This window comes from Pan troglodytes, chromosome 17 (genome assembly GCF_028858775.2).
Source record: "Pan troglodytes isolate AG18354 chromosome 17, NHGRI_mPanTro3-v2.0_pri, whole genome shotgun sequence".
NCBI classification, from domain to species: Eukaryota; Metazoa; Chordata; class Mammalia; order Primates; family Hominidae; genus Pan; species Pan troglodytes.
Window position 1 is genome coordinate 43,146,357 of NC_072415.2, and position 26,707 is coordinate 43,173,063.

The 26,707-nt window shown below is 35.4% G+C and overlaps 1 protein-coding gene across 9 annotated transcripts in view; it reads right to left on the reverse strand.

Moving 5' to 3' along the window:
* The window catches only part of CCDC178 (coiled-coil domain containing 178), a 503,110-nt gene that overhangs the window by 439,081 nt on the left and 37,322 nt on the right, over positions 1–26,707 (reverse strand). For all 9 annotated transcript variants that reach the window (XM_001160604.7, XM_024351001.3, XM_063795580.1 and 6 more), the window contains 2 exons: positions 19,559–19,618; positions 11,985–12,074 (listed from right to left, as the gene is read on the reverse strand). In XM_001160604.7, coding sequence (XP_001160604.4) covers positions 11,985–12,074; positions 19,559–19,618 — 150 coding nt within the window. The remainder of the gene's footprint in view (positions 1–11,984; positions 12,075–19,558; positions 19,619–26,707) is intronic.

Here is a 26,707-nt window from a genome sequence, read left to right on the forward strand (position 1 = left end):
TTGAACATTTTTTCACATGCTTGTTGGCCATGTGTATGTTTTCTTTTGAAAAGTGTTTATGTCTTTTGCCCACTTCTTAATAGGGTTGTTTTAAGCTTGTAAATTTTTTTAAGTTCCTTATAGATTCGGGATGTTAGGCTTTTGTCAGATGCATAGTTTGTGAATATTTTCTCCCATTCTGTAGGTTGCCTGTTTACTCTGTTGATAGTTTCTTTTGCTGTCCAAAAGACTTTTAGTTTAATTAAATCCCACTTGTCAATGTTTTGTTTTGTTGTAATTGCTTTTCAGGACTTAGTCACAAATTCTCTCCCAAGACTGATACCCAGAATGGTGTTTCCTAGGTTCTCTTTCAGGATTCTTATAGTTTGAGGTCTTACATTTAAATCATTAGTCTATTTTAAGTTAATTTTTGTATACTGTGAAAGGGAGGGGTCCAATTTCAATCTTCTGCCTATGGCTAGCTAGCTGTCTCAGCACCATTTACTGAATAGGGAATGCTTTCCCCATTGCTTATGTTTGTTGACTTTGACAAAAATGAGATGGATGCAGGTGTGAGGTTTTACTTCTAGGTTCTCCATTCTGTTCCATTGATCTATATATCCATTTTTGTACCAGGACCATGCTGTTTTAGTTACTGTAGCCATGTAGTATAAAGACAGGTACAATGATGCCTCCAGCTTTGTTCTTTTTGGTTAGAATTGCTTAGACTGTTTCAGTTCTTCTTTGGTTCTGTATGAATTTTAAAATAGTTCTTTTTCTAGTTCTGTAAAAAATGACATTGGTAACTTTATAGAAATAGCGTTGAATATGTAGATTGCTTTGAGCCATACGGCCATTTAATCGACATTGATTCTTTCAATCCATGAGCACAGAATATTTTTCCATTTGTCTGTGTCATCTATGATTTCTTTCAGCAGTGTTTTGTAGTTCTCCCTGTAGAGATCTTTCACCTCCTGGTTAGAGGCATTCTTAGATACTTTATTATTTTGTGACTATTGGAAATGGAACTGCATTCTTGATTGGGCTTTCAGCGTGAACATTCTTGGTATACAGAATTGCTGCTGAATTTTGTACATTAATTTTGTACCGTGAAATTTTACTGCTTATGAGTTCTAGAAGCCTTTTGGTAGGGTCTTTAGGGTTTTCTAGGTATACAATCATATTGTCAGCAAAGGGACAATGACTTCTTTTTGACATCTTCCTGTTTGGATGCCTTTTATTTCTTTCTCTCACCTGATTGCTATGGCAAGGACTTCCAATACTATGTTGAATAGTAGTCAGAACGGGCATGCTCATCTTCTTCCATTTCTAAAGGGGAATGCTTCCAGTTTCGCTCATTCAGTATGATGCTGGCTGTGGGTCTGTCATAAATGGCTCTCATTATTTTGAGGTATATTCATTTTATGCCCAGTTTCTTGAACATTTTTATCATGAAGTGATGTTGGATTTTATCAAAAGGTTTTTCCATATCTATTGAGATGATCATAATGTTTTTGTTTTTAATTCAACTTATGTGGTAAATTACTTTATTGATTTGTATATGTTGAACCAAACTTGCATCCCAGGTATAAAGCCTTACTTGATCATGGTGAATTAACTTTTTGATGTGCTGCTGGATTCAGTTTGCTAGTATTTTGTTGAGGATTTTAGTATTTATGTTCATCAAGGATATTGGCCTGTTGTTTTCTTTTTTCATTGTGTCTTTGCAAGGTTTTGGTATCAGGGTGATGTTGGCTTTGTGGAATTAGTTTGGGAGGAGTCTTTCCACTTTGATATTTTGTAATAGTTTCAGTAGGATTAGTTTCTTCTCATCTGGAGATGCTGGCGACTCTAAATTTTGTAAATATTTTCATGCAGGTAGGATTTTTTCTTTTTATTTCTTTAATATATATATTAAAATATAATATATATATTTCCATATATATAATATATATATATTTCCATATATATATATATCTTTCCATTTCCCTAATCCCCTCCCTAGGAGTGTGATTGTAGAGAATGGTGTGTAGGGTCTTTTGGTTTTGGTTCTATAGCGCTATGCACCTCTGTCAGCAGGTTTTCTATTAGGCTGTGCAATTCAACCTACAAGCCAATAGATGCCACTTATGCGTAGCAGCCAGCTGTGGCCAACGTTGCTGGGTATACACTTGATTCTTGTTTACTGGGAGAAGCTCTTTGTTGCTTTATGCAATAGGATGATTCCTGGAGTATACAGTCTGAGTTCCCTCTAGATGGGCAGGACACTCTGGCAGGTCCACCTATAGGTCCCTCAGTGGCCAGAATAAGCACTAGAACTGAGGGAGAATCCAATAGGCAGCCTCTAGGTACCCAGAGGTGTGCCTAGACAGGGAGCAGGAAACATCCTCCTTCCTAAGTTCTCTGCAAGGTGATGGAGGGTGGCTTAAACTCCAACTCTAGGTGATTGGGTGTTCCAGATGTCTGAAGATCTGCCTTTGCATGGAGCAAAGTGAACCCCCAAACAACAAGATCTCTGCACAAGAAAGGTAGGGTGGATCAGGCTGCTGTTCCAGGTGAGTGGGTGCTCCAAATGCCTGGAGATCTGCCTATGTGCAGAGTAGTGAGAGCCCTACTGCACCATGATCTATGCATGGGAAGGGTAGTACAACTCAGGCTGCTAATCCAGGTGAGGGTGTATTTTGAATGCCTGGAGAACTGGCTGGGTGTGCAGCAGAGAGGGCTCCACTGTACCACAATGTATATCTATAAAGAGAAGGCCAGCTTAGGCTGCTGGTCCAGGCAAGTGGGTACTCTGAATGACTGGATTTCTATCTGGGGGTGGAGTGCAGAGGGTCCTGCTGCACCACAGTCTCAGGAGATGAGGATGGGGCACCCAGCATAGATAGATGCAACTAGTCCCAGGTTGCCAAGCTGATCCTGATTGCAAGTCTCATCACCCAGGAGAAGCTGGACTGTGGTAGCTCTGCTCCTGCCCCCGGCCTGTGATGAGGGAGAATACAATTCCAGCACCTACTAATTAAGCACTTTCCACATTTCTGGCTGTAGAGGCACATATCCTGCTCCATAGAAAGCAAAGCAGTACTCTAATTTCTGGTCTGAGACTAACGTGCCTGTGCAGACACGTTGCTGGGTCACCAAAGAATGGCTGAGTTTGTGTGCACCCAGATTAAAAATGGCCTCCTGCTCTCAGTGCTGAGTCTAAGAAAGTACCTGCAGCTTTTCCCAGTGTCTTTCCCTCACAGTATCTCTATGCCTCTTTCCAAGTTAGCTCCAGGGCTTGGGGGAAACAAAGAGTGCTCCTTCAGCCTGGGTTGCTCAGATCCCTAGTGGAAAGGTAAATCACAGAGGGAGCCTTTCTGACTCTCCTGTGTACTGGAGTTTCACTCACTTTTAACACCCAGATGCCATCATGGAGGCTGTTAGCCTGCATTCTCTTCCCTGGGAATTGGAATGTCCTTCACATTCTGGTGGATTCTCATATTCCTTCTTGAATTAACGCTCAGAGAGTTGATCTTTATGCACTATCTTGCTTTTTCCAAGTGGCCAAGGCATGCTAAGAGCCTCTAATCTGCCATCTTGAAGAAAAAGCAACAACTTTATTTGGTTTTAAACATTCGGATTTAGTCAAGGCCAACAAGCCAGAGATAGTCTTAAAGGGACCAACTTCATTCACACATCTAGGCACGTCTACTATCTGTAAAACTAAACTCATCTTCCCTCCATTTAACCTCTTTTGTTTTTACATCTCTGTTGCAGTTATGAAAGTTTGGAACAGTTAAATCACATTTGAATCCTTCACCTTCTCATTCAAGTTCCTATATTAATATAGAGAGAATAGTCAGTCCCTGTAAGTACTAGTCAGTCACCAAATCTTAACACTTATTTTGTAATATGTCTCTAATCTCTTTCATATTCATTGATCTTAATTAGATCAGGACCTTGTTACAATAAGCCTGAACAACAGTAATAAGAAAATCAGTTTCTAAGTGCCTGGAGAGCCAGCTGGGTATGGAGCAGAGAGGGCCCCACTCCACCACAATAGCCAGACAATTCCTGTAGCCAAATAATTCTGTGTTGCATGCTCAGACTTTGTAAGCAAAGAATTTAGTCAGTAACTTCCCTACTCTGGTTTTATATATATATAACCAGAGACAGAGAAATGAAGTTAATAGTCTTGAGCCTGAAATTCAAAATCCTTCTTAATTGCACCTCAGTCATTTCTACCTTTCTCTGAACCATCTTCACATTTCTGAATTCTCCCCGTGCTATAGACTGATACATCTATGCTTCCTAAATCTTGTGTTATTTTCTCACTGTTGACACATTCTATTCTACTTTCTTAAATTTTATCCTCACCTTTTTTTTCCATATACAAATGCATTCTTTAAAATTCATTTCAAATCTCTCCTGATCCATTAACCTTTTTCTTAATGCTTGCAGACCATGCAAATTGGTCTTACTCAAAATACTGAAGATATCTGTCATCCATGGTGTTCATTTGGCACGTACTTCCTTGTGTCATCTCCGCTGATACACTATGTAACTATTATTTTATGTTGTATTGTAAAAATTGTTGTATACATTTATATTCTATTTTTTTTTCAATTTAGGATTATCCTTCATATATTTTATTTGGCCTACAAGATTTTACACTTTTTGTGAGGGTTGTTTCTTAAATATCTCTGTACCACAATAGCACATAGATATTCCAGTATCTTGAATTAATTGGTTCATAAGTCACTTATTTGCCATCTTATAAATCTGTTCGAAATTCACTATGGGCAGTAAACTCTAAGTCAAGATCTTAAACTTGTATTCGAGATTTCCACTGGACATACACAGATGAAAGAATCAAAATGGTAACTTATTTCAATTTAATCTCATAAAACTGAAAAATTCCCTGATTAGTAATTTCTCAAAATCAAGATTAAAATTTTTGATAAAGAGTTCTTCACCAGAATGACCTAAAAAGAAATAAGTATGAACCCCAATAGATATATGTATACATTTCCTCATCTCTTTCCACCACTTTCCACATTGAGTGTTAGAAACACTTTCAGAGATAATGTTTATAGATTCTCACTGTACAAGTCTTTAATTCTGGAACTAAAAAGTACACATCCAACTGACAGGAGCCAAGATGGCTGAATAGAAACAGCCATCTTGGAATTTACAGCTCCCAGCAAGACCAACATGGAAGGTGGGTGATTTCTGCATTTCCAACTGAGGTACCCAGTTCATCTCATTGTGACTGACTAGGCAGTGGGTGTGACCCACGGACAGTGAGCAGAAGCAGGGTGGAGTGTTGCTTCACCTGGGAACTGCAGTGGGTGAGGTGACCTCGCTCCCCATGCCAAGGGAAGTGGTGAGGGAATGTGCTACCCAGCGGGGGTACTACACTTTTCCTACGGATTTTTGCAATCCACAGATGAGGAGATTCCCCCGTGAGCCTACACCACCAGGGCCCTGGGTATCAAGCACAAAACTGGGTGACTGTTTGGGCAGGCACTGGGCTGCAGGAGTTTTTACATACTCCACCAGCACCTGGAACTCCAGTGAGACAGGAGAACCATCCACTCACATGAAAAGGGGGCTGAAGCCAGGGAGCCAGCAGTCTTGCTTGGCAGGTCCCACTTCCACGGTGCCCAGCAAGCTGAGAACCACTGGCCTGAAATTCCCACAGCCAGCACAACAGTCTGGAGTTGCCCTGGGATGACTGAGTTCCCAGGAGGCAGGGGCAGGGGAGGGGATAGCGGGGAGGGATGACTGCCATTTCTGTGGCTTTAGTAGGCTGTTTTCCCCTAACAGTGCTAAGGAGATGAGGACAGTTGGACTGGGTGGAATTCCCCACAGTGCAGCAAAGCAGCTGTGGCCAGACTGCTTCTTTAGATCCCTCCTCACTGGGCATGGACAGGGCCTCTCTGCAGGAGGTCCAGCACCAGTCAGGGGCTTACAGACAGAACTCTCATTTCCCTGGGAAAGAGCACCTTGGGGAAGGGGTGGCTGTGGTCTCAGGTTCAGTGGACTTAATATTTCCTGCCTGGCAGCTCTGAAGAGATCAGCTGATCCTGACAAGGGGGATTCCCCCAGCATAGTGCACCAGCTCCACTAAGGGACAGATGACCCCCTCAAGTGGTTCCTTGACCCCCATGCCTCCTGACTGGGTGAGACCTCCCAACTAGGGTTGCCAGACACCTCATACAAGAGAGTTCTGGGTGGCATCAGGTCAGTGCCCCTCTGGGACAAAGCTTCCAGAGGAAAGAGCAGGAAGCAATCTTTGCTATTCTGCAGCCTCCACTGGTGCTACCCAGGAAAACAGAGTCTGGAGTGGACACCTAGCAAACTGCAGCAGACCTGCATAAGAGCGGCCTGACTATTAGATGAAAAACAAACAAACAAAAAGCAAAAACAACAACATCAACAAAAAAGACCCCACAAAATCCCCATCCAAAGGTTATCAGCCTCAAAGATCAATGGTAGATAAATCCATGAAGACGAAGAAAAGCCAATGCAAAAACACTGAAAATCCTCAAAGCTGGAATGCCTATTCTCCTCCAAATAATCACAACACTTCTGCAGCAAGGGCACAGAATGGGGCTGAAGCTGAGATGGATGAACTAACAGAAGTAGGCTTCACAAAGTGGGTAATAATGAATTTCGCTGAGCTAAAGGATTATGTTCTAACACAAATGCAAAGAAGCTAAGAACCATGATAAAAGATTACAGGAGCTGTTAACTCAAATAACCAGTTTAGAGAGGAATATAAATGACCTGATGGAGCTGAAAAACACAGCACGGGAACTTCATGATGCAAACGTAAGTATCAATAGCTGAATCGATCAAGCAGAAGAGAGAATATCAGAGCTTGAAGACTATCTTGCAGAAATAAGGCAGACAAACAAGATTAGATAAAAAAGAATGAAATAAAACAAACAAAACCTCTGAGAACTATGGGATTATGTAAAGAGACCAAATCTATGACTGATTAGAGTACTGGAAAGAGATGGGGAGGATGGAACCAAGGTGGAAAACATACTTCAGGACACCATCCAGGAGAACTTCCCCAATCTAGCAAGACAGGCCAATTTTCAAATTCAGGAAATCCAGAGAACCCCAGCAAGATATTCTGAGAAGATTTATCTCCAAGACACATAATCATCAGATTCTCCAAGGTCAAAATCAAGGAAAAAATGTTAAGGGCAGCCAGAGAGAAAGGCAAGGTCTTCTACAAAGGGCAACCCATCAGACTAACTGCGTACCTCTCCATGGAAACCCTAAAAGCCAGAAGAGATTGGGGGCCAACATTCAACATTCTGAAAGAGAAGAAATTCCAACCCAGAATTTCATATCAGGCCAAACTAAGCTTCATAAGTGAAGGAGAAATAAAATCTTTTTTAGACAAGCAACTGCTGAGGAATTTTGTGAACACCAGGTCTGCCTTGCAAGAGCTTCTGAAGGAAACACTAAACATAGATAGGAAAAACCATTATCATCCACTACGAAAACACACTGAAGTACACAGACCAACAACTCTATGAAGCAACTATATTAACAAGTTTGCAAAATTAACCAGCCAGCACCATGATGACAGGATCAAATTCACACATAACAATATTAACCTTAAATATAAATAGGCTAAATGCCCCAATTAAAAAACACAGAATGGCAAGCTGGATACAAAGATGGAACCCATCAGTGTGCTGTATTCAAGAAACACATCTCACATGCAAAGATGCACATAGACTCGAAATAAAGGGAAGGAGGAAAACTTACCAAGCAAATTTGAAAGCAGAAAAATGCAGAGGTTGCAATTGTAGTTTCTGAAAAAATAGACTTTAAATCAACAAAGGTCAAAACAGACAAAGAAGGGCATTACATAATGTTAAAGGGTTCAATTCAACAAGAAGAGCTGACTATCCTAAATATATGTGTACCCAATACAGGAGCACTGCGATTCATAAAACAAGTTCTTAGAGACCTACAAAGAGACTTAGACCTCCACACAATAATAGAGGGAGACTTTAATAACTCACTGTCAGTATTAGACAGATCATTGAGACAGAAAATTAACAAAGATATCCAGGACTTGAACTCAGCTCTAGACAAAGTGGACCTGACAGATATCTACAGAACTTGCCAGCCAAAACAGAATATAAATTTTTCTCAGTGTCACATGGCACTTACTCTAAAATTGATCACATAATTGGAACTAAAACACTCCTCAGCAAATGCAAAATAACTGAAATCATAACAAACACTCTCTCAGACCACAGTACAATCAAATTAGAACTCAAGATTTAAAAGCCCACTCAAAACCACACAACTACATGGAAACTGAACAACCTGCTCCTGAATGACTCCTGAGTAAATAATGAAATTAAGATAGATATCAAGAAGTTCTTTGAAACAAATGAGAACAAAGCAACAATGTATCAGAATCTCTGGGATACAGCTAAAGCAGTGTTAAGTGGCAAATTTATAGCACTAAATGCCCACATCAAAGAAAGATCTCAAATCAACACCCTAACATCACAACTAAATGAACTAGAGAACAAAGAGCAAACAAACTCCAGAGCTAGCAGAAGACTAGACATCACCAAGCTCAGAGCAGAACTGAAAGAGATAAACACATAAACATCACTTCAAAAACATGAACGAATCCAGGAGCTATTTTTTTAAAAAGAATCAATAAAATAGGCTGCTAGTGAGACTAATTTTTAAAAAAGAGAAGATTCAAATAAACAATCAGAAATGATAAGGGGGATACCACCACTGACCCCACAGAAATACAAACAACCATCAGAGAATACTATAAACACCTCTATGCAAATAAACTGGAAAATCTACAAGAAATGGATACATTCCTAGACACATACACCCTCCCAGGTGGGTGGGTGAACCAGGAAGAATTTGAATCCCTAAATAGACCAATAACAAGTTCTGAAATTGAGGCAGTAATAAATGGCCTACCAACTAAAAAAGGCCCAGATCCAGATGGATTTATAGCTTAATTCTACCAGAGGTAAAAAGAGGAGCTGGTACCATATCTTCTGAAACTATTCCAAACAACTGAAAAGGAGGGACTCCTCCCTAACTCATTTTATGAGGCCAGCATCATCCTGATACCAGAGATACAACAGAGATACAACAACAACAACAAAAACTTCAGGCCAATAGCCCTAATGAACATCTATGCAAAAATCTCAATAAAATACTGTCAAACCAAATATAGCAGCACATCAAAAAGCTTACCCACCATGATCAAGTCACCTTCATCCCCAGGATGCAAGGCTGGTTCAACATATGCAAATCAATAAACGTAATTTATCACATAAACAGAACTAAACACAAAAACCACATGATTATCTCAATAGACGCAGAAAAGGCCTTTGATAAAATTCAACATCCCTTCATGTAAAGAACTCAATAAATTAGGTATTGAAGGAACATACCTCAAAATAATAAGAGCCATTTATCACAAACCCACAGTCAATATCATACTAAATGGGCAAAAACAGGAAGCATTCCCCTTGAAAATAGGTACAAGACAAGGATGCCCTCACTCACCACTCTTATTCAACATAGTGTTGGAAGTTCTGGCCAGGGCAATCAGGTAAGGGAAAAAATAAAGGGTATTCAAATAGGAAGAGAGGAATTCAAATTGTCTTTGTTTGAGGATGACATGATCTTTTATCTAGAAAACCCCATCGACTCAGCCCAAAAGCTTCCTAAGCTGATAAGCAACTTTGGCAAAGTCTCAGGATACAAAATCAATGTGCAGAAATCATAACCATTCCTATACACCAACAACAGACAAGCAGAGAGCCAAATCACGAATGAACTCCCATTTACAATTGCCACAAAATACCTGGGAAAACAACTAACAAGGGAAGTGAAGGGCCTCTTCAAGGAGTGCTACAAACCACTGCTCAAGGATATCAGAGAGGATACAAGCAGATGGAAAAATGTATCATGCTCATGGATAGGAAGAATCAATATCTTGAAAATGACCATACTTCCCAAAGCAATTTATAGATTCAATACTATTTCCATTAAACTACCATTGACATTCTTCACAGAATTAGAAAAAACTATTTTAAAATTCATACAGAACCAAAAAAAAGCTCACATAGCCAAGACAATCCTAAGCAAAAAATAAAACAAACCTGGAAGTATCATGCTACCTGATTTCAAACTATACTATAAGGCTACAGTAACAAAAACAGCATGGTACTGGTACAAAAACAGGCACATAGACCAATAGAAGCGAATAGAGAACTCAGAAAGAAAACCGCACATCTACAACCATCTGATCTTCGACAAACTCGACAAAAAGAAGCAATAGGGAAACGATTACCTATTTAATAAATGATGCTGGGAGAACTGGCTAGCCATATGCAGAAAACTGAGACTGGATCCCTTCTTTACACCTTATACAAAAATTAATTCAAGATTAATTAAAGACTTAAATGTAAAACCCAAAACTATAAAAACTCTAGAAGAAAATCTAGGCAATACTATTCAGGACATAGGCATGGGGAAAGACTTTATGATGAAATTGCCAAAAGCAATTGAAACAAAAGCCAAAATTTACAAATGAGATCTAATTAAACTACCGAGCTTCTGCATAGCAAAAGAAAGTATCATCAGAGTGAACAGGCAACCTACAGAATGGGAGAAAATTTTTGCAATGTATCCATCTGACAAAGGTCTAATATCCAAAATCTACAAGGAACTTAAGCAAATTTACAAGAAATAAACAAACAACCCCATTTAAAAAAATGGTCAAAGGATATGAACAGATACTTCTCAAAAAAAAGGCATACATGTGGCCAACAAATATATGAAAAAAAGCTCAACATCACTGATCATTAGAGAAATGCAAATCAAAACTACAATGAGATACCATCTCACGCCAGTCAGAATGGCAATTATTAAAAAGTCAAGAAACAACAGATGCTAGTGACGTTGCAGAGAAATAATTCTTTTACACTGTTGGTAGGAGCATAAATTAGTTCAACTACTGTGGAAGACAGTGTGGCAATTCCTCAAAGATTTAGAACCAGAAATAACATTTGACCCAGCAACTGCATTACTGGATATACAACCTAAGGAGCATAAATCATTCTATTATAAAGATACATGCATGTGTTATGTTCAGTGCAGCACTATTCACAATAGCAAAGACATGGAATCAACCCAAATGCCCATCAATGATAGACTAGATAAAGAAAATGTGGTACATATACACCATGGAATATTATACAGCCATAAAAAGGAACGAGATCATGTCCTTTGCAGGGACATGGATGAAACTGGAAGCCATTATCCTCAGCAAACTAACGCAGGAACAGAAAACCAAACACTGCATGTTCTCACTTATAAGTGGGAGCTGAACAATGAGAGCACGTGGACATAGGGAGGGGAAGAGCACTTACTGGGGCCTGTAGGGGGAGGGCAGGTTAGGGGAAAGCCTTAGGGAAAAGAGCTAATGCATGTTGGGCTTAATACTTAGGTGATGGATTGATAAGTGCAGCAAACCACCATGGCATGTGTTTACCTATGTAAAAAACCAGCACATCCTGCACATGTACCCTGGAACTTAAAATAAAATAAAATAAAATAATTATTTAAAAAACGAAAAATACACCCCCAAAAACATTTGTCTTCTTTCTTTTTCTTCTAAGAAACATGTCCTCAATGAACTGGAAATGTTCTATCTAGAACAGGACAGTCACAGCTTGGGTGATTAAGAATTTATTTCAAAATTCATACATTTCTGAAATTACATAACAATTCATAAACCCAGATTATACATTAACAATATACTATTGATACAATATACTACATTATATCTTTACTGTTATATATATTTACTATGTTAACAATTAATGATATGTAGGATTTATTTCAAAATAGAAATAGTATTGACATTATAGACTAATGAGATAATATAAATATAGCTTATATAGTTTACTATATGATTTACATTCAGTCCTCACCTTCAGTATTTGTCATTTTACTTTCATGAAAACCTTCACTGTTCTCCTTAGAGGCTCCATATAGAACCAAACTTTGAGACGTGGCATTGCCTTTTAAAAAGAAAAAATACATATTTTAGTGAGTAGTTAATATTATAGAAAATTTTAAAATATGCAACACCATGTAAAAAACTACGTTAGAGAAGTGCTCTCCTTAAAAGAAAAACAACTATGATACAAATATTAATCAAAACCCACAGTAGAGTATCTTCAGATATTTTCTCTATGCTCTTCAATTGGTTTGACTCTTTCATAAGAAGGTATTCAAAATAGCATGAGGCTGTTTAAAACAAACAGATAAGTTATTATGTGTTGATATAGAATGTATCCAGGATACACTGTGAAAATTAGCAAGGCAGAGATTTGTGTGTAAGCTTTGTCATCGTTTTTTAAAAAATGATATGCATGTGTATGTATATATATATACTATTTTATATATATATACTATTATATATCTTAACTATGTTAACTATTGATATGTAGGATTTATAATTATAAATCCTATATAAGTTATGTATGATTTATAATTGTAAATAAATAAGATATGTAGGATTTGTAATTGCTAGATTAAGAAACTGTTGTTTTTAGAAAGAGGAAATGTAGAGAGAGAGGGGAAACGTTTTATTTTACAATCTCTGAGGAAGTGTTTCAAAATTCTAAAACATAAAAATATATTATCATTTATTTGACATTTTCTTATAAAGCTAAATATATGTACACTACAATGCAGCAACTCCAGTCCTAAGCTTTTAACAAACAGAAATCAAAGTATAGGTCCACAAAAATATTATCCCAGACCATTCATATAGCTTTATTCATAACAGTGAAAACTGGAAACAACCTAAATGTCCATCAGCAGAAAAATAGATTTAAATAAATACTCTGTAGTTATGCAATAATATAATGTGGACCAGTGAAAAAGAATGAGCTGCAAATACATGGAGTAGCATTGGTGAATCTCAAAAATATATTGAGCAAACAAAGTCAGATAAAACATAGTCGATGCATTTAATTTCATTTTTACAAGGTCCAAGAAAAAGACAAAACTAATCTATAGTGATAAAAATCAAAATAACAGTTGCCTATAGTAGGTGAGAAACTTTCAGGGGTGATGGAAATTTTTTCTAGCTTGAATGTCATGATAGTTACATTTATGTACACACTTATCAAAATGTATTAAATTATAAATTTAAGATGGCATTTTCTTCCATGTATGCTATAAAATAAAAAAATTGTTTTACTCTAAAACCATTAAAATATTTTTATATATTATAAATACATACACACATACATACATAAATATAAGGTTAAAATGCTTGCAGATTAACTTATGTTTATATATACTAACAGTTAAAGATAGAATATTTATATGTTAAAGCTCACTAAAGCATAAAATAAGGCAAAAGTAAGTTTATAGCAAAAATATTCAATAATAGGAAATTGTTCAAAAAATATAAAAATGATAAAAGATAGTGCTAATCAAATAACTATTATAATATATAAATGACTAAATTTACCCAAAAAGAACCAAATATAAAATAATACAGAAAAAAATTATAAATAAAATGTATACAATTATTTTCTGAAAAAGAAAACTTGATGTGACTAAATATGAACAAATCTAGACCTTAAGCTCAACAACACTGAGAGTTATTACTTTACAATTGAAGTTATAGATAATAATAAAAAATCTATATGCGTGCAATAAAACAGCACATTATATTAGAAAAAAATCTTATTTTTTAACATAAAGAGAAATTTAGAGAAAAAATATAGGGGAAAAATCTAAGTCACCGTCATTCATCTGTGGCATATGAAGTTCAGAATAACAAAATGACATACAGGATGTGATGAATACAATAAGGTAATATTGATATACATATTATGAATTGCAAAAAGATACAGATTACATCATTTTAAAGGTAGCAAAAGTAGGTATGTTAGACAATTCAAAAAAGTTTAATAAGTAGAAACTAGCTGCACTATGTAACTAATCTACTGTACAGTTAGAAATTTGTCGCATAAAGTTAATTCAAAGGTATTTGGAAATTTAATGTATATTTCCAAATAACAAATGTGTCAAGGAAGGATTCCATGTCATAAAAATATGTATGAAAAAGGAAACACTTTGTAAACAAATGTTAATGTATTCAAAACAGAAATACATTCAGAACTTAAATGTTTAATTGTAAATAAATACCATTTAAAATACTGGTAAAAGTGAAATATACATATATGTACTAGGACATTAAAGGGAAACATAGGAAACAAATAATTCTTTTTTTTTTTTTTTCTGAGGTGGAGTCTTACTCTGTCACTAGGCTGGAGTGCAATGGCATGATCTCGGTTCACTGCAACCTCTGCCTCCTGGGTTCAAGTGATTCTCCTGCCTCAGCCTCCGAAGTAGCTGGGACTACAGGAGTGCGCCACCATGCCTGGCTAATTTTTTATATTTTTAGTAGAGATGGGGTTTTGTCATGTTGGCAAGGCTGGTCTCGAACTCCTGACCTCAGGTGATCCGCCCGCCTTGGCCTCCCAAAGTGCTGGCATTGCAGGCATGAGCCACCATGCCTGGCCAGAAATAAAGAATTCTAAAACTGCAAAAAAAATCTTCCTTATATATCAGCCACCCCAACCCATAGGGGCTTGTTTATAATAGAGCACTAGAGGCAAATGTCCTATTTTCTAAGCTGCTGAGCTTCTGGCATTGTAACCACAACTTCAGTCCCCGTCCCTAATCACTTCCTTCAAACTCTGTGATGACGAGATGAGGTTTTCCCATAATTAAGACCTCAGTATTATCTTTGAACTTTAGTTTTACTCTAATCTTCAAACGGATGTTCCCACAACTTGACTGAGTCTCGATGACTCCAATCCCTACATTCAGTACCCCAACCAGTGATTTGGGGAGTTTGCAATGTAGCAGTTTTGTGGTATGTCCAGAGTATTAAAAAAATAAAGTTTCTACAATCAAATTCTTGTGTAAGTCAGATACTGACACGAAAGAATCAAAATTGTAATAGAATCAAATTATTGTGTAAGTCAGATACTGACACGAAATAATCAGAATTGTGTAAACCTAACGCATCATTACTTAAAAAGAAGAATTAAAAATATAAAATTGGAAAGCCGGGCATGGTGGCACGCACCTGTAGTCCCAGTTGCTCCAGAGACTGAGGCAGAATGATCACTTAAGCCCAGGAGTTCAAAGCTGCAGTGAGCCATGACTGTGTCACTGCACTCCAACCTGGGCAACAAAGCAAAACCCTCTCTCTAAAAAATAAAATAAATAAAACTGCAAATATTAAGTGCAAATAAAACAAAAATCAACAAAATTTCATACACTATAGAACTGTGTTAAAATTAATTTGAAAGTTTAAAAGAAAATTAACGCATCAGTCACTTGAATGCCATTCTTGCCCCTATGGTAATCCAGTGGAAAGCATCATGGTCTTCCCGTGAATAATTTCTCAAAATCAATAAGGAGTACAGAGTGAAAGCAATCAAACACAAAAGAAAAGTAGACACCACAACTCAAGATTGGTTGTCAGTAGGCAACCAATGTTACAATTTTCTTGTGTGTACTTCCAGATCCTTTATACCTATGAGAATATTTCATATGTATGCCTTATTTTATGCTTTAGTGAGCTTTAACATATATTCTATCTGTAACTGTTAGTATATATTAACATAAGTCATTCTGCAAGCATTTAAACCTTATATTTATGTGTGTATGGTGTATTTATAATACATAAAAATGTTTTAACAGTTTTAGAGTAAAACAATTTTTTTATTTTATAGCATACATGGAAGAAAATGCCATCTTAAATTTATAATTTAATGCATTTTGATAAGTGTGTACATAAATGTAACTACCATGACATTCAAGCTAGAAAAAATTTCCATAACCCCTGAAAGTTTCTCGTCTACTATAGGCAACTGTTATTTTGGTTTTTATCACCATAGCTTAGTTTTGTCTTTTTCTTGGACCTTGTAATAATGAAATTAAATGCATCGACTATGTTTTATCTGACTGTTTGCTCAATATATTTTTGAGATTCACCAATGCTACTCCATGTATTTGCAGCTCATTCTTTTTCACTGGTCCACATTATATTATTGCATAACTACAGAGTATTTATTTAAATCTATTTTTCTGCTGATGGACATTTAGGTTGTTTCCAGTTTTCACTGTTATGAATAAAGCTATATGAATGGTCTGGGATAATAGTTTTGTGGACCTATGCTTTCATTTCTGTTTGTTAAATGAGTGTGTACATAAGTGTGTTCAAGTGTGCATATATATAAAATATATGTAAAGAGACACGTATACATACATTTCTTTCATTCTCAGGACAGAGAGATTCCTTATCAACTTTAAACCATACTTCAAATTCAACTTTATGTTTCAAGTTGTTAGAAAATTTTTTTTCACCCACTAAGATCAGTCACATCAGGATTCATCTTAAAATTCAAGGTTGGTATGTGGAATAGTTTAATTGGTAGATTTTTATTTCTTAGAAGTTTATAAAATAATGGTAAATTATACAACTAGAGTTATATTACATTACATAAAACATCAGTTTCATGGTATCTTGTAGTATAAATTTACCATAATTTATTAAACCAATGAGGATGAAAAAAATCTCAAAGTGAGAATGACTAATATTTATTGAACATATACATGACAGTTGACTTCAACATATTTATTATACTATGATACTTAATCTTTACAATAACACATATTAATTTTCATTTTACACATGAGTAAAATGTGGCACAGAAAGGCAGTGAACCAAGCCAGGTTCACAAAATTAGCAAGTGATAGAACTAAGATTTAAACTTTGTGTCTAGTTCCAGTCTTTCAACTACACTAGCACTCTTTAAATCCTGTTTACAATATATAATTCCAAGAGATTCTTGTAAGTATGGAAAGCTGCATTTCTACACTCAAATAACATATTACTTAAGAAGGTTTTTTCATTGCAAGACTTATTAGAGCTTTCAAAGTGTTAATGCTCATCAAACAAACTTCAAGGAAAATATAAATTATACAAAATTTCTCAGTTTTATTTTACCTCAGAATTATATTTTCCTTAAGCATATCTTGGAATATATATTAAATAGTACAGTGTTTGAATAATATGTCCTAAAGCACATTATCTCCCAAATTTGAGAAGAAATATAATTCAGAAGAGGATTAAACTTGTTAAATTATATAAGCCAGAAAAATTCCTCTTATTATAAATGTATAATTCAATACAAAATAATAGTATATATAATTCATATTTCTTGGAATGGCAGGCTAGGTTTATCAGATCTACTTTTCCACTGAAAATAACTTTAAAAGGCTGCATATATATATATATATATATATATATACATATATGAACAAGGTAGTTACAAACTACTAGGACAAAATCTAAAGGAGAGCAGAAACTATACTTCTAAGTGGAGCACGGTGCAAAATGACATTTGACACAAAAGTTATTGACAATTCCTAGAAAATTTGGGCTGGGTTTGATGACTTGTAAGTTTTAGAAAATAAAAAGACAACCTAGTCTCAGGGTCCATAGACAAAATTTAAGTGATTCATGAAATTGGATGGGGAAAAATTACTCTATTTTTAAAATATTTCTGTACTTCTTATAATACATTTAAAAATATAATTTTCATGCCAGAGAGTATAAGCTTCAACAAGCTTCAAAGGGCCTGTAGCACAAAAAATTAGAATGCCTTAACTCCCAACTAAATTGTAAAACTCGTTTTAAATTTGGATAACAATTGGCTATAGCCTCGGAGCAAAGGTTAACCAGAAATAACCACCCCAATGACCTCTATCAGAGCTCAAGACATTGTAGAGACATTTTCTCTGAGTATACACTAAATATACAAAAATAAAAACAAAAGCAGAAAACCTCACCCCTGTGACATTAAAACTTTGGCTATTCATCACTTAAATTTGCAGATTAGGTTTTCATCATTGGACACTCTACCGAAGCCTCTATGCTTGAATTTGTTTTAAGTTTGTGCCATATCGGTACAGTGCTATGTTCCTGACAGAAGCAAAAACATGTATACTCTGGAAGAAGTCATCTGTATTTTAAGCATCATGGAATGCCCATGAATAATTTTTCAAAAGCAATAAGGAGTACAGAGTCAAAGTAATCAAACACAAAACAAAGGTAGACACCATAACTTAAATAGCACACAAAAATCAATTCCAGGTGGACTGAAAATCTAAGTGTAAAAGTCAAAACTCCAAAATGCTTAGAAGATGATTTGGACGAATATCTGCATGACCTTGGACTAGGATTTCCTTGAATAATATGTAAAAAGCTTTGACTTGAAAAAATAATAACGTTTGTGCATCAAAAGGCAATATAAATAGATTAAAAATAAAAGGCATAAACGTAAAAAAAATTAGTTAACATATGTGACTGATTTAGAACTAGTATTCATATTACACAAGAAATTCCTAAAAATCAATGTGAAAAAAGACAAATGACTCATTAGAAAATTAGAAAAAAGATTTAGTCAATTTGCAAAAGTGGAACTCAAAATGCCAAAAAGCACATGAAAAAATTTTCAACATCAATAATAATCAGGCAAATTTAAATTAAAACCACAATAAGACATTGCTACATAGTATGGGGATTGTCAATACTTTAAAAATCTAATATTGTCAAGTGGTAGGAAAAAAATGGAGTAACTGGAACATTCCTACACTGTTATGTCACTGTAAATTCATGTAATTACTTTGGAAAATAGTTTGGCATTATCAAATAATGTCAACGATAGATATACCACATACTTACCAATTCTGCTGATAGGTATGCCTTAGAGAAACTCACACAGGATATATGTACAAGGAGGTTTCTAGAAGCATTATTCAAAATAACAAAAAATGGTATTGTACAATGGTACAGCAAAATGGATGAAAGCCACAAATTACATTGAGCAAAAAAAGTAGCAAGGATAAAGATAACAAGTAATGTTGAACAAAGGCAGCAACATACATATATTAACTCACTTTAATTTCAATTAACAAGCATGCAAAATTAAATTACATCTTTAGGGATGCACACATACGGAACACTACAGTTAAAATTAAAAAGAAAAGGAAATTAGCACCACAAAAGCCCAGGTAGTGGATGGCATAAAGTATTGTTCAGGAGAGTACAGGGAGACCTTCTGAAATGCCGGGAACGTCTATGTGTGGAGTGAGTGAAGGTGACACAGATGCTTCCTCATAATCATTTATGAAAAAAACCCACATATTAAGTTTGTACACTCTTCTTAAGTATGCATTATTCAAAACGAAAAAGGAAACACAGGAAATGGAGTATATAACATACACTAGCAATAGATAAGTATTTTTTTAAAGAAGGGTTACGATTATTCTCATTGATAGAACATCAATTAGGAAGAACAGAAGAATGCCTGAAATTATTTTCATGCTTATAATTTTTTGAAAACAATTAATATGTGACAGAAAAAAGAGATGAAAATTATATATAATAGCTGTTGGATACCTTCATTTGTCCTTGACCATGCCTTCTCTCTGAGAGCCTTTACTTCCTGACATGTTAAACCTATAAAAGGTAAAATAAAACAAAATAAAATATCTGCTTCCTGAGTCAAATATTCTGCCCTATATTGCACTAGTAAGGATACGGGAAGAAAATCAGCATCAGAATAAAGACATATAGGCTAAATTACATAAGAAAGGGCTGAAGGGGTAAGTAGGAGAGAAAGACAAAGTTTGATGGTGTTTCTCTGCAAAAGGGCGTTTGATAGAAAACACTGCGGAAGAAAATGGGAAGTCATCTTGGGTGACATTCTGGGATGATAAATAGATTCACAATTTTAATAGAAGCTTTCTGTGTAATTTCTCTGTTTAGTGTTCAAGAGAACTTAAATGAAGGTTTAATCTAATTTCCAAAGTTATATATGGATTTAAAAAATCCAACAGTATGGTAAGATTGGCCTTGTGACATAGCCCAGTTTATTGAAAAAATACAATACATGAAGAAAGATAAACACAATTATGTACGCACGTCATAACTGCATCTCTAGAAAATCCTCAGTACAAAATCAAAGTGATTAAAGAGAGTTTACATACATGTGACATAAATAATACAGCATGATTTTTATAAAAGAAAAGACAGCATTGCCAACACCAATGACCTAAAAATATACCCTAAAGACATATCATTATAGTTACAAAACTATAACTTATGTAGGAACATATTTAATAATTATATCTAGGCTTTAAAAAACTGTGGTAGTACAAAATATTACTAGAACATAAAAAAAGTTTAAACAAACAAGAATGTAAATTATGCTTCACATTAGGAAGATAAACATTGTAAAAGTATCTTTTTCCAGTTTAATAACCTATAAAAATATGAGGCCTATTTTATTTGTGACTTAATAATTATTTTTAAATTTTAAAAATGAGCAATAATATCAAAAAATCTAAAAATTATGGCAAATATGTGCATGTGTTTGTAGTGGAGAGAGGGCCTTGTCCTTTAAATATCTGAATATGTCTAATATTCTAAGGATATATTTCAAAGACTGTTGCAAGAAATAAATGTCTAGATCAATGAAAAGAAACAGTTTCTTCTCTATACAAAAACAGACATATGAAAATAAATTATATTCCATGATAAGATATGACACCCACAAAAATTAAAAATTTTGAAAAGCTATCAGATAATTTTATAAATATTTTAGGTATCTCAAAGAAATTTTTTAAAAATTTAGATTCAAACTAGAAAATCTACAATTTACAAATATAAAGTTGAGATTTGTGCTAATAAGAAATCATCATATGAAATGCAAAAACAGAATATCCCGAAGTTCAGCATTCATAATGATTTTCCTAAATTACCAAGATAAATTATGATGTCTCTCTCCTTCAACACACAAGTTTCATGAGGGCAAGGAGTATATCTATTTATAGCCTCTGTATTTTCGGCAAGTAGCAAAGAACCCCAGACATAGTAAGTGTTAATACATGTTTACTGAATGAAAAATACAGTTAACTGGAGGAATGAGGGAACACATTAGAGTGAAATAATGACCACACCAAGAATACAAGCATACCTCGGAGATATTGTAAGTTCAGTTCTAGACAACTGCAATAAAGTGAGTCATACAAAGTGTTTGGTCTCCAAAAGCATATAAAAGTTATATTTTATACTGTAGTCTATTAAGTGTGTGATAATATTATATCTAAAACAATAAAATATTTCTAAACATTGTCTAAATATTGTTTATGTCTAAACAATAAAAAGATACTTTAACAATATTTCAGTTTTAAAAAGTTAATGATTGGCCAAGGTGGGTGGATCGCCTGAGGTCAGGAGTTTGAGACCAGCCTGACCAACAAGGTGAATCCCTGTCTTTACTAAAAATACAAAAATTAGCTGGACGTGGTGGCAGGCGCCTGTAGTCCCAGCAACACAGGAGGCTGAGACAAGAGAATTGCTTGAACCCGCAAGGCGGAGGTTGCACTGAGCTGAGATCACGCCACTGCACTCCAGCCTGGGCAACAGAGCAAGACTGTCTTAAAAAAAAAAAAAGTTAATGATCATGTGAGCCTTCAGCAAGTCATAATCTTTTCACTGATGGAGGGTCTTGCCTCAATGTTGATGGCTGCTGACTGATCAAGGTGGTGGTTGCTGAAGGTTGGAGTGTCTGTGGTTATTTCTCAAAGTAGGACAATGAAGTTTTCCTCATGGATTAACCCTTTTACAAAAGATTTCTTTGTAGCGTGCGATGCTGTTTAATAGCATATTATGCACAGGAGAACTTCTTTCAAAAAGGAAGCCAATCCTCTCAAACCCTGTTGTTAATTTGCCAATTATGTTTATGCAGTATTGTAAATATTTTGTTGTCATTTCAACAATGCCTACAGTATCTTCACCAGGAATAGAGTTCATCTCAGGAAACCACTTTCTTTGCTCATTCCCAAGAAGCAACTTCTCATCCATGAAACTTTTATCATGAGATTGCAGCAATTCAGTCGCATCTTCAGGCTACACTTCGAATTCCAGTTCTCTTGCTGTTTCCACCACATCTTCAGTAACTTCCTCCACTGAAGTCTTGAATCCCTCAAAATCATCCAGGAGACTTGGAAGCAACTTCTTCCAAATTCCTGTTAATGGTATTTTGACCTTCTCTCATGAATCATGAATATTCTCAATGGTGTACACATGTACACTTTCCTCAAGGTTTTTTATTTATTTTACCCAGATCCATCAGCGGAGTCACTATCTATGGTAGCTATAGCTTTATGAAATGCATTTTTAACTAATAAAACTTGGAAGTTAAAATTACCCCTTGATCCACAGGCTGCAGGATGGATATTGTGTTGGCAGGTATGAAAACATTAATCTACTCGTACATCTCCATTTCACCTCTTGGATGTATATGTTGTCAGTGGAAGTAATATTTTAAAGAAATCTTTTTTTTTTTTTTTGAGCAGTAGGTCTCCATAGTGGCCTTAAAACATTCAGTAAACCACGGTACAAACAGATGTACTGTCATTTAGCCTTTGTTGGTTCATTTATAGCACACAGGCAGAGGAGATTTAACATAATTCTTAAGGGCCCTAGGATTTTTAGAATGGTAAATGAGCATTAACTTCAACATAAAGTCACCAGTTGCATTAGTTTCTGACAAAAGACTCAGCTTGTCCTTTCAAGCTTTGAAACCAGGCATTTATTTCTCCTCCCCAGCTATGAAAGTTCTTCTAAGGCTGTTTTGCCTACATTGAAAATCTGTTGTTTAGCATGTTCACCTTCATCAATTAGCTTAGCCAGATTTTCTGGATAACTTGCTGCAGCTTCTGCATCAGCACTTGCTGCTTCACTGTGCACTTTCATGCTATGGAGATGACTTTTTTCCTTAGACTTCATGAACCAACTTCTGCAAGCTTCCAACTTTCCCTCTGCAGCTTCTTCACCTCTCTTAGCCTTTATAGAACTGAATAGAGTTAGGGCCTTGCTCTTGATTAAGCTTTTGTTTAAGGGAATGTTGTGTCTGGTTTGATCTTCTATCCAGACCACTAAAACTTTCTTCGTATCAGCAATAAGGGTGTTTTGATTTATCATTCCTGTGTTCACTGGAGTAGCACGTTTAATTCCCTTCAAGAACTTTTCCTTTGCATTCACAACTTGGCTAACAGCTCAGCACAAGAGACTATGTTTTCAGTCTATCTCAGCTTTCAACATGCCTTTCTCACTAAGTTTAATCATTTCTAGCTTTTGATTTAAAGTGAGAGACACATAATTCTTCCTTTCCCTTGAACTCTTAGAGGGCATTGTAAGGTTATTAATGGCCTAAGTACAATATTGTTATGTCTCAGGGAACAAAGAGGCTACAGGAGAGAGAAATAGATGTGGGGGACAGACAGTGGAACAGTAAGAACACATGCAACATTGATCGATTAAGTTAGCTGTCATATGTGTGTAGTTCATGTTACACCAAAACAATTACAATAGTAACAACAAATACCACTGATCACAGATCACCATAACAGATAAAAATAATGAAAAAGTTTTTGAAATATTGCAGGAAGTATTAAAATGTGACATTGATACATGAAGTTTTTCTACATGTTGTTAGAAAAATGCTGCCCATAGACTTGCTGGAAACAGAGTTGCCACAAACCTCAAATTAAAACAAAACAAAACAAAACACAGGATCTGTAAAGTGCAATAAAGTGAAGTGCAATAAAACGAGAGGTGCCTATAGTCAGTTTCTACAAAGAGTTGCACATGAAACAGACCCTGAAAAACATTGGTTCAAATAAATTCATGCTCTAATTCATGTTTCTGCCTTGGTGGATAACTGTGTTGTTATACAATATTCCAGTTACAAAATTCCAATAGCATGTATTCATCAAAACCACTCTATCAGTAAACAAATTTTCTAATGTAAATTCCTAATGAACTACAGAATTTAAAATTTTTCAAAATATATTAAAATTATAAAAATTAACATGATATATAACATTTAGTCATGCGTTTAGATTTAATAATTTAACAATATATTAAAAATGATACTTTTATCTTCTTTGACTCAAGACAGAAGTTCATAAGGTAGATGGGCAATTATTTTCACTAAATATGACACAAAAAGAAATAATATATAAAGCCTTCAGGTTTTATTTATATAAGTTGAAAACGTTAACTATTAACAATCCATCATCAGAAGGTCCAAATGAGAGAAGATTAAATAATTAAATGAACACATGGAAATTATTTATATTCTTTGGTAATAAAAATGTAAAGTAGAGCAATTGTGGTCATTTTCTATTTAATAAACTAGCTATTTAATAATAATCAAATAAAATCTGGTATTAATATGTTGTGGTAATACTGATAAACAGTTGAATGTGAGGTACATTTGTGGAAAACAATATAAAATAAATATTGAAGGCCACACAAATGTTCACAGCCTATGTCCCCCAAATTTCAATTCTGAATACTTAACTTGAAACAAAAACCCATAAAAGACAAAAGTTAAAAAGAGATATCAGAGAAAATGATAAAGACCTTTGAAAAATCTACCTCTCCATAAATACAAAGATTTAAAAAGGCAAAATTGTCAAAATCAACATTTTCAGAATTCCAGAAATATAGCAAAGGCTTCCAGCAACTGTGTGAGCAACTATTCAAGAAAAACAGATAAATCTTGGGAAGAACACAAACATTTGTGGCTTCTTAACTTTCCTTGGTCCCAGCCCTAACTCTGAAGGTCAACAGAGCCTTGAAAAATAAAGGTCCACATTTACGATATCGGAGGAGGAAGAAGAGAGTTGGAGTTTTTTGCAAGCCTCATTCCTAAAGAATTGTCATTTTTAGAAATACCTGGTTATTCCCTGCAAGACTTCACTTCTAAAGCTGTGAGCATCATCAGGAAAAAGTCAGGCTCATATTATCGGAAAGAAGAGATTTAAAGGAATTAGCATCTATCAAAGTCCAACTCTTCTAGAGATATCTTACATTTCTGAGATATGAGAATTTACATATTACACTTATCTATTCAGTGGTTCTTAACCAAAATAGTATCCAGATTTTGAGGACTTTGTTGTTGTTGTTACTGTTAGAGGAAGGGTCTCATTATGTTGCCCAGGCTACATTCAAACTCTCAAGCTCAATCAGTCCTCCCATCTCAGCCTCCCAAGCAGCTGGGACTACAGCTGCTGCACCGCCATGCCTGGCTTCAAGGAAATATTTGTAAACATACATGTCCACGCTTTATTAGACTTACTCTATCAAAATCTTCAGGGGAGAGCCTAGACTTGTAGATTTTTTTAAATTTTTCTGCAGGTTACTGTGATGCACAATTCTAGTTGAGAACTAGTGCAATAGACAATTACTTCAGTCTCATCTCTCACCCATATAACCAATTCCCTTTATCATTTGAGGATTTGGCACACACACAGAAAAGACCCATGAAAGCCCTAATCTCTCACCTCTGGTTGACCTTGAGACTCTGCATGTGCCAGAAGGAAAGGCTAAGGCTGAGCTGTCAAGTCCTTGGATGAGTGTTGAAGATGTATCTGAACATGTACATAAAGATGCTCAGCAAAGACAGAGATTTGATTCCAGGAATCTAGAGAAATATCTGTTCTGCCATTAATTGACCATTAAGCCAACTGGATAGAGGTTTCAGTGGGTGGCCACAGAGGGCTTCAGAGAACTAATTCAGAAAAGTTGCTAAATTAACAACTACAAAAATCAGCAGGGAAAGCAAACCCTAGAGAAGAAGAAGAATCTGAGGTCCACAGGTTTTCACGTTCTATTATTTTAAATGCCCAGTTTTCAACAAAAATGTATGACATCCAAAAAAAAAAAAAACGGACAAATGGTTCATACAGAGGAATAAAGCAAATAGACCTTTGTCAAAATCAGTTTGGAAATTACAGTTACACTTTGATACATAAAAATCTTGAAAGTCAGCATTCGGTTTCTCTTAAAAGAAAAAGCTGAACGGAAATACTCAACAATTTTTCTTAGGTCCATCAGTGAATTAAGGTTACAATGTAAACTGACACCCCAAAAACTGGAGGGTCAGGCTAATGCAGAAGTTGCTGGAGCCAAAAATGGGTAGAGAAGTGTAAGATCTAATTGATTAACTATTGGAGGCTGAGTGTGGACTAGTTTGAGAGTTAAAAACTTCTGGGGAGTCAGTATTAGAGGGCCAGGTATATTTTTACTTTTATCTCCAGCTCCACCTTGTTCTCACAGTTGAAATTTGAGGAATACTCCTTTTGACTTCTAGAAGAAGGGGAAAAGTAGTTATTTTGAATTATTGCCAGGGTAAAAATTGCCATTTTGAAATATACCCAGAAGGTTTGGTTTACCACTACCCCTCAAGGGAAACTACCTTAACAGAGACTAACCAATTGAAAGAGGGAAATATTCACTTCAGCCCCTCTAGACTTCTTGTTAAACCTAAGGTGAAAAGAAATCTGAGAAGCACGAGATAACATTATGCATTTGTCAAAACCCAGAGATCTGTACCACAAAAGAATGAGTCATGTACCTTAGTTCATAAAAATGTATCAATATTGGTTTATCAACTTTAACAAATACACAACACTAATGCAAGATGTTAATAATATTGGAAATTGTGAATGTGGGTTAGGAGATAGTGAGTAT